This window comes from Hyperolius riggenbachi, chromosome 8 (genome assembly GCF_040937935.1).
Source record: "Hyperolius riggenbachi isolate aHypRig1 chromosome 8, aHypRig1.pri, whole genome shotgun sequence".
Classification (NCBI taxonomy): Eukaryota; Metazoa; Chordata; class Amphibia; order Anura; family Hyperoliidae; genus Hyperolius; species Hyperolius riggenbachi.
In genome coordinates, this window is record NC_090653.1 from 240,420,566 (window position 1) to 240,435,650 (window position 15,085).

The 15,085-nt window shown below is 42.8% G+C and overlaps 1 protein-coding gene across 6 annotated transcripts in view; it reads right to left on the reverse strand.

Moving 5' to 3' along the window:
• Nucleotides 1-15,085, reverse strand: part of COL27A1 (collagen type XXVII alpha 1 chain) — a 728,465-nt gene that overhangs the window by 358,680 nt on the left and 354,700 nt on the right. For all 6 annotated transcript variants that reach the window (XM_068248437.1, XM_068248438.1, XM_068248436.1 and 3 more), the window contains one exon: nucleotides 11,673-11,717. In XM_068248437.1, coding sequence (XP_068104538.1) covers nucleotides 11,673-11,717 — 45 coding nt within the window. The remainder of the gene's footprint in view (nucleotides 1-11,672; nucleotides 11,718-15,085) is intronic.

The window sequence follows — 15,085 nt, forward strand, 5'->3', positions numbered from 1 at the left end:
TGAGAAAATCGAATTTAAAAATTATCAAAGAAAAAATGGCGGCACAGAGAATGGAGGCACAGAGGAGGTACAGGGGACAGAGATGGCACAGTGTTCTGACTTAAATTCAGGTTAAGAATGAACCTACAGTCCCTATCTCGTTCGTTAACCCAGGGATTACCTGTACATCGCAATGCAAAGTACCTTGTCGTCATTCATTTGTAACATGTGTGTGCCGTGCAACACTCACTTCTGTGGTCATAAAGACGTGCATACAGTAGAGGAGTCTGGGAAACCTACTTCTATACTTCTTGTTCTTACTGAACACTTTGGGGAAAATAGTAAGGCTACACAGATTGTACACTTAACAGAGTGGGATGCTCTCAAAATCCTGTATAGAACTTCAAAAACAAATCTCTATAAGATCTTTTATTAATGCTATCACATTCCAGAATTACTCTTATGACTTACAATGATTTTGTTAGTTATTAAACTATACTTGAAGAGAAACTCTGGAGTGTTATCCTCTGCCTTTAATACTTTTAGCCATAGACCCTGAACAAGCATGCAGTTCAGATGTCTCTGCCTGGAGTCTGACAAGATTAGCTACATGCTTGTTTCAGGTGTGTGATTCAGGCACTACTGATGCCAACGAGATCAACAGGACTACCAGGCAACTGGTATTACAATGCCAGTTGCCTGGCAGTCCTGTTATCTTCTAGCATACCAAGTATATGCAGTAGAAAGGAAAGTGCTGGGCACCAGAACGGATGCTTCCAGGGTTTATTCACAAAGTTGCAAACAGGGTTACAGGCATGGGAGAAATAGACGGCCTAACAGCCGTTTCACGGGTAATCCTGCTTCCTCAGAGACCAAAGAACTTTTCTTTCTACTGCATATACTTGGAATCTACATTGTTGGAGCACATTACGATCCCAGGTACAGGTTGCTGTGCAGTTAGCCAAAATCGAGTGCCAGCCACTCCCTGCTCTCCTTCATTTGGTGAATCTTCTGGCATATGTAGTGTCTAAAGGTAGCCATACATCTAGCATTGTATGGGCAGATTCGACCAAGAGACAAATCTCTCTATAATCGAACCTGATAAGAGAGATGTGTTAGCTACCCATACACCACAGGCTGATTACCGGTCAATTTCATGCTGAAATCTATTTGGAATCGGCCTTGTGTGCCACATCCACCAATGTCCACTAATGAAAAATGTCCCCCCGGGGCCCAGTGTAAAGTGTACATTCCCTGTCCGCGACCTCCGCTGGCTTCAGGGATTCCTCCTCTGCATACACGTGTGTCCTCCAACCATGTGGGGTGTGCTTTTTTTGCCCGCTGAGTGCACCCGGAGCAGTGGAGGGACAAGCACAGACAGGTAATGTATACATCACACTTGGCACCGAGAAGGGGGACATTTTCATGGAGGGCGGGGGGATGAGGACATCGCCAGGGGTTTAGTTGCTTTTGTTGATCGACGCAAAATTTCATGCACCCGATCGGGTAAGTCGGCCCAACATCTTGCAGCATGCGCAATTAACAATGCAACCAATTTTCGTCCCAAAATTGGCCACATTGTCTGTCAGGCAGGCACTTGGCGATGCCAATTTTCATCCAATTCAATTATAATGATCTAATCGGATAGTTGATCGGCCACCAAGTTGCCTGATGTATGGCCTCCTTGACTCATAACCTTGGAACAGTCAGTCAGCTGAGTCAGAGTACCTGATGTGCATATGCTTTTTCAGGGCCTTTGGCTAAAAGTACTACAGACACAGGATCAGGACGACTGCCATACAACTGGTAATTGTTTAAAACAAAATAAATATCGCAGCCTCCATATCACTCTCACCTCGGGTTTCCTTTAAAAGGAGATAAATATGGCAGCCACCATATGCCTCTTACCTCAGGTTCCTTTTAAGTCCACACATGTAAATGCTGAACCCAGAGCCTACAAGTCAAGTTTACTGACGGGAGGTGGTGTGTGGTGACCTTGGTTGACAGAAGTATGTCCACAAATTAGCAGGATAGCACCTACTGATAGCCTACCAAACTCTCATTTCAAACAGCTCTAAGACAAGAAACACGATGTTCTGAGTTCTGTGCCAGGACCATAAACTGACCGATTACACAAACGAAATCTAAAGACTGCTGCCTGTTTGAGGAAGCAGGAGTTTCTACTTGATGAAAGCCACATTACGTCTAACCTTAGTACACACTAAGCTTCTAAGGTCTTTTTACCCCTATGGTCACAGATGTGCACAAGTATTCCTGACTTCACATAAGTTACATAAGCATACTTCTGCAGAGTTAATGTTTAAGCACAAATGACAAGGAAAACGGTTATATCACCCTTTGGAATAAAATAAGACATCTGTAGTCACTTTGTAGTGTATGCTAGAAAGTCAGCATGACACTTATTTAAAGGAGAACCCAGGGTGATTGTTATAATTGGGTATCAGCAAGGGAAGAGTTTAAAGCTAGAACAATCAAAGGAGGGAGGGTACCAGTAAGGCAGAGATTGATTACTTAGGGACTGTATTGACCCACATTTCGGTTTCTTAAGTTATTTGGTTTCTCCTCAATGGGCTTGATTCACAAAGCCGTGCTAACTGTTAGCACGCTGGTGAAAAGCCCATTATCATGCCTAAACTCAGTTTAGGCGTGATAAAATAAACTTGCCGGCAAAGTTTTTTGCATAAACTTTTACGCGCCCAAAGTTTATGCGCGCAACGCCATTAAACCCTATGCTACGTTTAGCGCACACCGGACTTTGCGCAAAACACGTTGCGCGCAAAGTTTTTCCCTCAAAGCGGAGCTAACCTACTTAGTGCAATGCTTATCAAGCCCAAAAGTCTTTAGGCGTGTTAACTAGGTTAACTAGGTGAATCAAGCCCTATGTGGCCTTAAGGTAGCCATACACTGGTCGATTTGCCATCAGATTCGACCAACAGACAGATCCCTATCTGATCGAATCTGATCAGAGAGGGATCGTATGGCTACCTTTACTGCAAACAGATTGTGAACCGATTTCAGCCTGAAACCGTTCACAATCTGTGGTGGTGGTGGTGCTGCCGCCGCTCCCCCCCGCCGCATACATTACCTGCTCCGCCGGCGCGACTCCCGGGTCTCCGCTCTTCTTCTCCAGTCTGGTCTGGTCTGGTCTCCGGCATGCTTCCCTTCTTCCTGTCTGGGGGAAGTTTAAACAGTAGAGCGCCCTCTACTGTTTAAACTTCCTGCCGGGACAGGAAGAAGGGAAGCATGGCGGAGACCAGACCAGACCAGAGCGGAGAAAAAGAGCGGAGACCCGGGAGTCGCACCGGCGGAACAGGTAATGTATTGCAGCTCTATTGCGTCGGTCACTCGAACGCCACTATCGATGCGCTCTTTACCCGCTGGCGATCGACGGTTATTTTCCAAACGGCGCGATCGACGGGATCGGACAGAATGGATCGAAATTCGGCGTGTAGCGCGAACGATTGGTAGCAGATTCGATCCCAGTGATCGAATCTGCTGTCGAAACGGCGGCAAATCGGGCCAGTGTATGGCCAGCTTTAGACTATGATAGGAACTAAGAATAGGCGGTCCAAATCAAATCAATCAATCAAATCTCAGCTGTTGTGAAACATTCCTTCTTTCTCCTAAGGAACATTGCAAAAATTAAGCACCTCATACCTCCAGCAGACCTTCCAACCCGAGATCATGCCTTCATCACATCACAGAAGGACTTCTGCAATGCTCTCTATACAGGCTTTCCAAACAAAGACCTGCACCACCTCCAATTAGTACAGAACCCCCGATGCAAGGCAGTTAATGTGCCAACCCCGTCATTGTCACATAACCCCGATCCTTCACTCACTCCACTGGCTACCCATAAAATGGAGAATTCTATTTAAGATTGACTTATTAACATTGTAAATCTTGTGCAATCTTGGACCTGCATAATGCAAAGATTTTTGTAACTACATCGCACCTCCCACAATCTTAGATCAAAAGGATCTAGTAACTTGGCCACCCCAGAGTCCATCTCATAAACTTTTGGAGATAGAGCCTTCTGTCATGCTGCCCCTACACTTTGGAACTGAAAAGCCACCTGTTTAGTCTGGCATTGATGAACACCTGACTATCTCCTCCATAACACAGTCCACAGTTCTGTAACACAGACATATCTACTGTATGTGCTTTGAGTCCTAAGGTAGAAAAGAGCCTAACAAATGTTATTGTATATTGTACTAATATGACTATGGTAGAGATGGTTTGTAATGTGCTGTAGAAGTTGTCAATGCTATATAAATATGCAATAATAATAATATTTATGATAATAAAGATGGAGGCCTTGTTTCTACTAATGCATTTCTGTGTGACAAAAGGACTTTCAAAAATTCATAGACAACCCTAGCAGGTTTCAAATTTCACAATGTGTTTCAAAGAGTTCACACAATGGGCTTGATTCTCTAAAGCGTGATAACTGCTTTATCACATGATCTGCCGCGTGTAAAGGTTTTCACGCGAACAGCGTTACTTCGCGTGATAAGCGAAGGTTTGCGCGCGATCACGTGCGCAGTTCACAGTTCAGGACATGTGAGTAATAGCAAGAAAAGACTGATTGCTACACAGCTTAACTACAGTTATTTCAAGTCATTTTATCTCAGATAGAAGGCTTTGATTCTCTTCCAGATAAGGTGGACAGAGCCTTCTCTCTGTCCAACCATTCTGAAATCATGACTTTGAAAGCATGCTGGGAATCTCAGACTGAGTACACACTGAGAGTCTCCAGGCCTCACACAAAAACTTGAGGGAATAAGTCTTTGTTGCCCATAGAAAGCGGGTTCCAGCTGTTGTTCTACTACAGGCTAAAACATGAAACCAAGCATGTAAAGGGAAACTGAAGTGAGTAAAATTATTTAAAATAAACACATGACGTAGCTGCAAATGAATATTACCGGTACATACTTACCTCACTGTCAGTTCCTCTGAGAAGCTCACAATTTTCTTCTGAAGGTAGCCACACACCATACAATTTTTAAAATATCTGTTCAATTCAAAAATTACAATCATTTTTTCTGACTGATTTGTAACATTTCAAATATATGACCAATGTACCACACACATATGTTAAATTTTTCCCCAATTATGATAACAATGATTGGAAACTCTGAGAAAATTGCTAGGGCGTGTATATTAATAAATTGACAATCTAACACACACCATACAATCTTTAGAAAGATTGAAGAAAAATTTCCAGCATTCCAGATCGATAAAAATCGGAAAAAATGGGAAATCCGATCGGATTTTTCAGTCGAATGAAAAAAAAAAGCTTTCAATTTTTTCGGGAGATCCGATCATATTTATCGAAATGCTGTAAAATCAGATCATTTTATTGTATTGTGTGTGTGGCCACCTTTACAGTGATCCCTTCCAGTTCTGACAATATTTTGTCAGAACTGAAATATACCAGTTGCTGTTAGTTATATATCAGCAGCTGTCAGTTACAACTGCCTGTGCAAGGTAATGTCCATGTTTCCCAATGGCTCAAGTGCGTGATATTACAGTTTAACAGTGTGCTTACCAGTAAGCTGTTTTGGGGTAATGGCCATTTTTAAAATGGCGTAAGGAGAATGCCATTGATCACAGTGCACAAACAGGACGCAGGAGAGAAGAAAGAGATTGAGGAGTAGACTACACAGGAGGTAAGTATGACCTGTGTATGCTTATTTTGACTTTTTATTTTCAGTTCAGGTTCTCTTTAAAGGCATTACATCTGACCACAGACAAGATATGAATACTACCATGTGACTGGATGATACAATTATCCTCGGAATTGTGGGATCTTGGTTGGTAGCTGGAAGGACTAAGTACCCTTTTTCACTAGCAATCGCTAGCGTTTGCGCTAAAGGCTAGCGATTGCGATTCAGAAAAGTCCTTTTTTTCCCTCCGACTGCATAGCATAGCAAAATTGCGGCAATAATCGCTCCGCGTCGCAATGGCGTTTTTGTAAAAATCAAATTGCAGTAGTGGAAATTACCTACCGCGATTCCTATGTTATTCAGCAAACCCTAGCGATTTTAAAATCTCTAGCGATTTGCGATTCAGGAATCACAAACTCTCTAGTGGAAAAGGGCCCTAAGGGCCCTTTTACACTGGCTGGGATCCGCTTCAAAAAGCGGATCAGAGCTGTTTTGCCGATTGTCGAGAGCACCATGATTTACATGTAAATTGCAATTGTTGGCTTGCGCGATTCTGGTTGCGACCGCACCCCGTTCCTGACGGCTATACAGTGAAATCATGGCAAGTGGAAAGGAGAATGCGCAATCACAAACGCAGTGCAATCACACTCGTAGTGGAAAAGGGCACTCAACCCACAGATGCAGTGATCCCCAACCCTGTCCTCAAGGCCCACCAACAGTGCATGTTTTGTGGAAATCCACACAGGTAGTTAATCAGCTCTGCTGAGACACTAATTACCTCACCTGTGCATGTTTGTGGTTTCCTGCAAAACATGTACTGTTGGTGGGCCTTGAGGACAGGGTTGGGAAACTCTGCTTTAGAGTGATCCTGCAGTTAATGTCAGGGTAAGGCAGAACTATATCACTGCATTAACGATGCAGTTTTACCAAATGTCTACAAATGAATCAATTTGTTGATCCATTTTATAGATCGATTCCATCTGAAATGATCGGATTGGTTATAATTTTTATTCCATTTATGGGCCCAATCAATGCTTTCCGATTATTTCCTTCCAATCAAAATTATCAGATTGGAAGGTCGATCATTAGGTAAAATTGTATCGTTAATGGGCACCTTGAGATGAAAAGATGATGTATGTGCCGTGAACAAACTAAATAGCCAAACTCTTAAAGGGATGCTTAAGCTTGAAAAAAAAATGAGGGCAGGGCGCTATTGCGGACAGGAATGCGTAGAAGCAGATGCGTGGCCAGGCCTGTCACCGAAAATGAAAGTAGCTGGCGGCGGGGGACAGGAGGACCCGATCGAGACTGCAAGGCACAGGATGGCTGCAGGGGGCTGGTAGAAGCCCCAGGTAAAGAAAACTGATTTTTTTTTTCAAGCTTAAGCGTCACTTTAAATATATTTATTTGCCAAAAATTGATGAAATCGCCATGTTGCATGGCTTGATGGAGATTGGGAGTAGACACAAAATGACAAGTAGATATCCAAAATATACTGGTAAGTTAACTGGTTTATTAAGGTCCTAAGCTAGAAGAGAAGGTCAGGGATAGGTCAAGCGTAAGGATCAGTGTTAGGTTAGGATTGGGAGCGACAGGGGTTGGGAGGTCAATGATTGTGTGACTTTGTGAGTTAAGCCAAATACTCACCACCCCACAGAGGAAGATGGTTCCAGCGACATCCCCCTGACAAAGAGCGCTCCATGATACATCTTCCGCTCGGTGAGTACATGTGACGTCACAGGACGGCACACGACTGGCGCGAACGGGAAGTCAAGCAGTACTTTGTGCGGAGTCATTGGAGATCTTAAAAATTTGATCTGCCGCAGTGTTCTCCCCAGAATTTTTTTCCAGCCGGGTGGCATGAAAAGTAGCCGGGTGGGGCGAGATGAGAAAATGCAGGGCCGGCGCTTCTCTGCACAACTCTGCTTATAGCAGAGAAGGAGTTGAGCTGATGACAGCCGGGTGCTCACCAAAACTAGCTGGGTGGAGCACCCGGCTAAAAAAGCCTGGGGAGAACACTGCACTGTGATGGCCATTATCGTAGTGCGTCACTAAATGATGTTTGTGTAATCCTGCACCTGTACCCACATCGTGAGATTGCTGAAACGATCGCTCGTTGCTTAAAAAATTGCTGGTCATTGGATAAAAATCGGAAGATTGCTTAGTGGGTATGGGCCTTTATTGGAGTCTGTTTTGGTGCTGGAATAAGATCTGTGGCAAAATCATACAACATCAAGATACAGGTACAAAAAAAACAAAAAATAAAACCTCCAAAAACCAAGATATAGACTGCCAGACACATTATTTCTCTCTTTCTCGGCACATGTTCAAATGAGCATGCACACAACTTATAGGAACAATAGCTTTTAAGGCAAAACAATCCAAGTTTACTTTCCTCCTGAGACCCACCAGCTGCTAATAACTATTGTGGTGTAAAGATCACTAATGACATCCAGAACATGGCCTTGTCTCGCCAAAATCCTCAGCTTTCAGCAATAATCGTCTATTGGTGAAGGGTAACTTTAACGACAGTAACTGACATATCACACAAATCATCCCACCCCTATCTCTGAAAATTATCCAATTTCCTTAGAATGGCAGTTGGCGAAGGGGCACATATGGATACAGTATGAGAATAATGAAACCAGATAAATGAGAAAAAGCTGGAGAACAATGACTGCAGCAGCAACTCAGACATTTCGTCATATTTCTCTCCTTGCACTAGAGGAGAATTACAGTTGGAATCTAAGGGGTTGCTGCAACACCCATTTCACATATCAAACCTGCTTTATCAAGGCCAATTTCATGTAAGACTTTGTAACCTCAATTTAGGTCCTCACCACCAAACATGACATTTTTTGTGAGACATGGAAAACCATGTGATTTCTATTTAAAGGTTTTTCACGATGAACACGGGCAGCATTGTGTTTTTCCTCCAATTTGGGGGTTTCCTTGAGGCTTAAGGCGTCTACACACACAGTACTTTTTCAAACGACGGGTCCGTCAGACCCTCCCGAAGGGCGGTCGTTCTGCGCGGATCAGTCAAAAACTCTGCCGAGAGCTTGTACTCACGTGCAACTGTTGGCAGAACAACCGCCCCGCGAGAGGGTCTGACGGACCCGTCGTTTGAAAAAGTATGCCATGTATACGCGCCTTTAGCAATGATCATCCACCAGGAGGTGCAGACACTACCCTTTGGTCACAAAGGTAGTTTTAAGTACAGTGGTTAGGACTGATGTGGAAGTCTACTTGAAGTTAGCTTGTTTCTCCTGAGGGAGCAAGCAAGCTTCTTGGACACGCGCATTTTAGGGATTATGAACATTTTTTATGTAAATGTATACAATTCAATAACATATTTGTGAAAAGCTTTTCTCCCATAGAACTCAAAACTCATAGATACTGTAAGTCTCAGATCAATATATACAGTAGTTGCAGGCTGGACTGTGCTACAGAGGAAACAGACTTAAATGCTGACCTAAATCATCATCTGATGCTTCATAGATTCAGGGCCGGATTTGTAATCTTTACCACCCAAGGCCATTGTCACCAGCTGCGCCCCTTCAGTATAGGTAGCGAAAAGCGCCTCCACCCTTCCCTCCAGAATAGGTAGCCAGATGACCCCTCTGCCCTTCTCTCTAGTATAGGTAGCCTGATGACCCCCCTCCCCCAGTATAGGTAGGCAGATGACCCCTCCCCCTTTTCCTCCAGTATAGGTAACCAGATGACTCCCTTAAGCCCCCCCCCCCCCCGCCCTTCAGTATAGGTAGCCAGCTCGCCTTCACACCGCAACAGCTATCAGTGTCACTCATTTCTCCACTCGTTTCCAGTGCAGAAGCTTCCTATTCCTTTCCGTTTCCAATGCTGCCCAAGTCCATAGCTGCCAACCACAATGCAAATGTGCACAGAGAGCAAGGTGGCTGCTGCACAGGACGCTAGCAGCAGAGTAGTGCAGTCAGGCACTTACCTGATCTCCCTGCATTGCTGCATTTGCAAGCTTGCAAATGCTGCACCAGTTTAGCCTGCTGCTTTGGTGCCTTTGCTACTGTGGTGCCTTAGGCGATTGGCCTAGGTGGCCTTGGCCTAAATCCCGCCCTGCATAGACTGAAAACACCAGACTCTGATTTCACCTTCAAATTTATATGATAATCCTAAGTATTCACTAGCTTTTGCCAAACACAGATACAGTATGTTATTTTTTCATTTGATTAACGAGCTTCTTGAACATCACATGAAGTTTTCGGTCACGTTCCTATAAAATTACAGAAAAAGGATCACAAACTTTCAAGCACCACTGCTCAACACACACACACACACACTCTCTCTCTCTCTCTCTCTCTCTCTTATAGTATAGTGGGTTGAGTATAGTGGGTTGAGTAGTCAGAGGAGCCTCATGAGTAAAACTGGTATGTGAACATTTCACGGTTGATCACACTTATGGCAAATATATGTAAATGTGTACTTATGTGCATCATGCAATCTATTCCCAGCATGTTTTCTGCTCACTGCATGCCAATAAATCTGTACCATGATACGTTTTTATTACTCTGTGAATCAGTGCCCACTGCCCTTTTATGTGAACTGTTTGCAACCAGTAAGATCGTGCTCTCGACAAAACTCCTTTGTTATTGAAAAGTACACTTGTCACTAGAAAACTAAGAAGGTTGCCCCTTTGATCTTTTTAAAGTGGACATGAACTTGCACAGGACATAAATAAAACATAGAGAAATTAATCCTGTATGTATTTAGAGAGTTTAGCCTGTCTAATTCCCCCTCAGCTGTGAATAGTCACCAGTGTAATTTGATCTCTCAGCTGTGTCAGCTGGCAGAGCAGCTAATTCGTAAATACAGGGTGTTAACCCCATGTCGGCTTCCATGAAAACAGGAAGTAGACACAATGCAGAATAATTTGTATCAGCTGTAACAAAGAAATGTTTTTCTACAAAGGTTATTATGCGGTTTCTTATTTTTTAGAGCAGAGAGGAAGTTCTAAGTTCAAGTCTGCTTTAAAATGCTACTTTTCTGGCCATAAGGTGAATCCTCAAGCTATGACATTTCCTAGACCACTTATACAATACAATAACATTTGTAAAGTGCTTTTCTCCCATAGGACTCAAAGCACTTATCTTCAGCAAGTATCAGGTTTTTAGAAGACTCCAAACTTGCATACTTGCTCCAGGTGAGCAATTTATAGGTTGGTGAAAGGTCAGGTGGGATGCAGGTGACTGGCAACAGCAGTAGTGCCAGTGGAAAGATCTCATACATTTTACTACAAGGAACTTAGTCTGACCCTTTTTGGGCACAGTTTCTTGACTAGGTGAAAGTGCTGTGAGAATTGTGTTCACAGTAGACACTTCCCTCATCGTACTTTACACCACTTCCCTCATCGTACTTTAACCCAATCTAAAAGCAAATGTGAAAAACAGGACTAATGCTGTGAGTTCAACACTGCCCTGCATATCTTACCAGAGCAGATGCAGAATTTTCTATAGTGTAAAGCCTTATTTTCTCTCTAGTGACTGGCTCACATATCAGAGCTCAGTCAGAGAACCCTATAATTTCACACTAGGCGGTGTGTGTGGATATAATAGCAGCCAAGTGGAAATTGTAGCTCTGTGCTGTGCAATAGTTCAGGTCCACATTAGGTTTAGCATTTCTGTGGATGATAACATTTTTTTTTTGGCAAGTTTGATGTTAATGCAGAAAGGGTGTTATGTAAAGGAGAAATACCTTACTGTAATGGCAAATGTACTTTTAAATACCTGGCGCTAGCTCCCTTGGGTTAAACTTGTGGCATGTGTCCTTAAAAATGGTTCCATAAATAGGGGCTGCAATTTAAATTACACCAAGTGTGTGTAAATACAGTGTGTCTATTGTAAAATAAATCCATGGTAAATGGAAAAGTGCTGCACAAAGGGAAATCTTGAAATGACATGGATCAGCAGAAAGACTCTGTTTCCTGATTCATAACACAAGGACTGCAAAGTAGACAAGGAAAAACTTTACCGGCCTACCCATGGTGCCCCTCTTCCCAGGAACTCCAGGCAAACCCTGTGTGGAGACAAAAGCAGAGGGCTTAGGTTACAAGATGACAAAGGATCCTATGTGCAGCGCCAACATGGAGCGATCCTAGAAAGGCAAACACAAAGGAGGCCGCACTTCCACCTCCACAGAACAGGTGCTGAGAGAGGGGCCGCCACCATCACTTCACTGGGCTTAGCCTGCATTATGCTCTGCAGCACAGAAAATATGTATTCATGCCGGGGATTAAGATCTGCACTGACAAAACAACCTTCTCAATGCTAATGATTGACAAGCAGAAAGCATCCAGCTATGCCAGGAATATGAATCTTTTATGGTTCTGGGTCTCAAGGGAAGCTACAGCAATTTTTTGTTGTATTTATTAGATTTTTCTAAATATTTTTTAATCAGAAAAATATGAGATGGTACATACTATGGTTTTATTTTTGGAGCTTTATTAGCTGGAATGGCTGGTGAGTTTTATATCTAGAACAGATGTTTGTTTTACAGCTGTGTAGTAAAGAAAGCTACAGTAAGTCCATGTTGAAAAACATGGCATAAAACCTTAATTGAGACTCCCATTTCTTTAACGCACAGGATAAGACATTAGCATTAATTAGCAGTTTTGTGCTTTACACGCCTGTACTAGGAAATGCATTCAAGTTACCCAACTGGCTGGCTCCTGTAGCTCCCACTTCCTGTTCATATGACTGAGTAATTTTACAGCAGTGAGATCTGAATCCTCCTCCAACTCATCATCACTCTCACAAGACAGTCAGGATTAGTATTGACCATGTCTAGAATTTATGGAGAAACATGTGATCAGTTTGGTCAGGTGATAGATATGCAAGTCTTTGATTTGCTAGTCATTAGCATGTGCTAAAGCATGTTGTGAACACAGCAAATTAGAGCTTTGCAAATCTATCAGCTGATCAAACCAATCACATGTTTCTCCATGTGTTCTCCTAGACTAGTCAGGATAAGCCAGTCTTTGCTTGTCAGAACAAATCCCTTGACTCAGACCTTCTCTCTCTGCAGTTGGATGGATGCTGCCTCCTGCACAACTGTCAGTTAGGACTACTGTACACTTCCAATGGCCCCTAATGGTGTTTATTGGATGCTTATACCCCATTTTCTGGGATGTGTGTCAGCTAGCAATAGAGGTTCGGCTGAGTAGTGATGCTGGGTGGATAATGTAGAGAATACATAAGCGTGACAAAGATTAATCCCTATATAAGTAGTGTCATTCAGTAGTTCTGTTGGCCTTTTGCAACAACGGAAGGAGGAGAACCCCAGCAAGTTTGACTGTCAAGCCAGAAAGTGTAACTTAAAGCCACATATACACCTTAGATTTCAAAAAAAAAAACAATTATTCATGATCGTTTCATCTGAAAATATAAAAGGTGATTCTAGGCATGTGCCTAGCGATTTTCTAAGCATGCCTAGAGATTTTTGGAGCGTTTTGGTGTAGCATTTTTTATATTTTGCTACAGTAGAGCTGTAACTGAAAAGCTTCTGTAACAAAAACGCTTGGAAAATCGCTCTGTTCTAGTGCTTTTCAGAGCGGTTTTCCACTTTCCTATAAACATTGAGGCTGAATCGCCTCAGAAATCAGCAAAAATGCTGCAGGACCTGAGTATGCATTTGGGAAAAAAGCTAATCGCTCTGGTGTGCTCCATCCCATTCAAAAACATTAGCCAAGCATTTTTCAAAGCAATGGTGTTTTTAAAAAATCTCAGAAAAGCTCTTGGTGTGCACCAGCCCTCCCTAGTCCCTTTTCCATGTAGCAGAACATGCTTCTCTGGTGGGAGTTAAGCATCATGTCTATACAGCCCTTAGCCCTAAACTAATATCCAAACTAAATATCACTTTAGGTGTTAAAGAAAACCTGAAGTGAACATTAAAAGTCAATATAAGCATACACAAATCATACTTACCTTCCAAGTAGTCTACTCCTCAGTGTCTTTCTCCTGTCCCGCGTCCTGTTTGTTCACTGTGATCAAGGGAATTTTCCATCCTCCATTTTGAAAATGGCCATTACCCATAACAGCTTTCTGGTCAGCACACAGTTAAACTGTAACATCGCCCACTTGAGCCATAGGGAAACATAGACATTACCTGGTACATCAGTTTTTCTCTCAGCTATAACTGACAGCAACTGATATTTTACTGACAGCAACTGATATATTTCAGATCTGACAAAATATTGTCAGAACTGGAAGGGATCATTGTCAGAAGAAAATGGTGAGCTTCTGAGAGGAACTGATGGCAAGGTAACTATGTAATGTTAATTTGAAGTTACCTCATGTGTTTATTTTAAATATTTTTTTGGCTTTAAATTCCCTTGCAAGCAATTTAGAGAACTGTTGTGAAAAGAACATCATGAATAAAATGGCCTTTTTTACAATATACATTTATAAATTATTTAGTCATTCTTTGCCGACTGTAAAATGTTTCCTCTGCCTGATTTTTCTTCTGAAATTTATCACGGGCGGCAACATGTTTCGTACTGCCAGGTGATATGTGCAGAATGATCGTTTACGGAGACTTCTATATTGCTTGGCAGTTGGAAAAAGCCATCATTTCCCACAATGCAACCAGGTTCACAGACAGCAAACTGTTAGGGCCATGGCCCTGATACCACACTGTGGGAGGGGTTTTACCACAACATCAGCCATACAGATGTCCCTGATGATAATTTTAAAACGGTAAAGATTTCTCATGGGTAGGGGGGTATCAGCTACTGACTGGGATAAAGCTCAAGCCTGGGTTGACGTTCCTCTTTTATGTTTGCTTTACCCAGGGCCGGTTTTAGCAACAATGGGGCCCCAGGGCAAAATAAACCTGCCCCCCCCCCCCCCAACAGATACCCCGAAACAAAAACCGTCATTAAGGGACCTTTTTGCAGCTGGTATAGTCAGGGTGTGAAGCCCCAATCGGTTGGAGCTCCACATTCTGGCTATCCCAGCCTGCATGGGGGACAAGGGGTTAAAAAAAGTTTCAGGAGGCGGGACCCACATAATTTTTTTTTAAATTTCCCACACTCTCCCCCCCCAAAAAAATTGGGATAATAGGAAAAATGGCAGGGATCTTCATACAGCCATATTGCGGCTGTATAGCGATCCCTGGCCAAAGCGCTGCGGCTGCGGAGGAGTTTCCACCCCCTGAAGAACCCCATCAGGAAATTCATCGCTCTTTCTTTTGATACATGTAAAATTACACTACCGATGGATTTGCTACTAAAAGTGACATTTACCACATTTAAAAGTATACATTTTCCTTCGAAACTTTAAAATCGATTTTCTCAAAAACTATAAGGTCTTTTTGAAAAATAGTTTTTTCCTCTTATTCCCAATGATCTCCTTAACATATCCTGCAAATTTGGGGTTTCTAGCAGG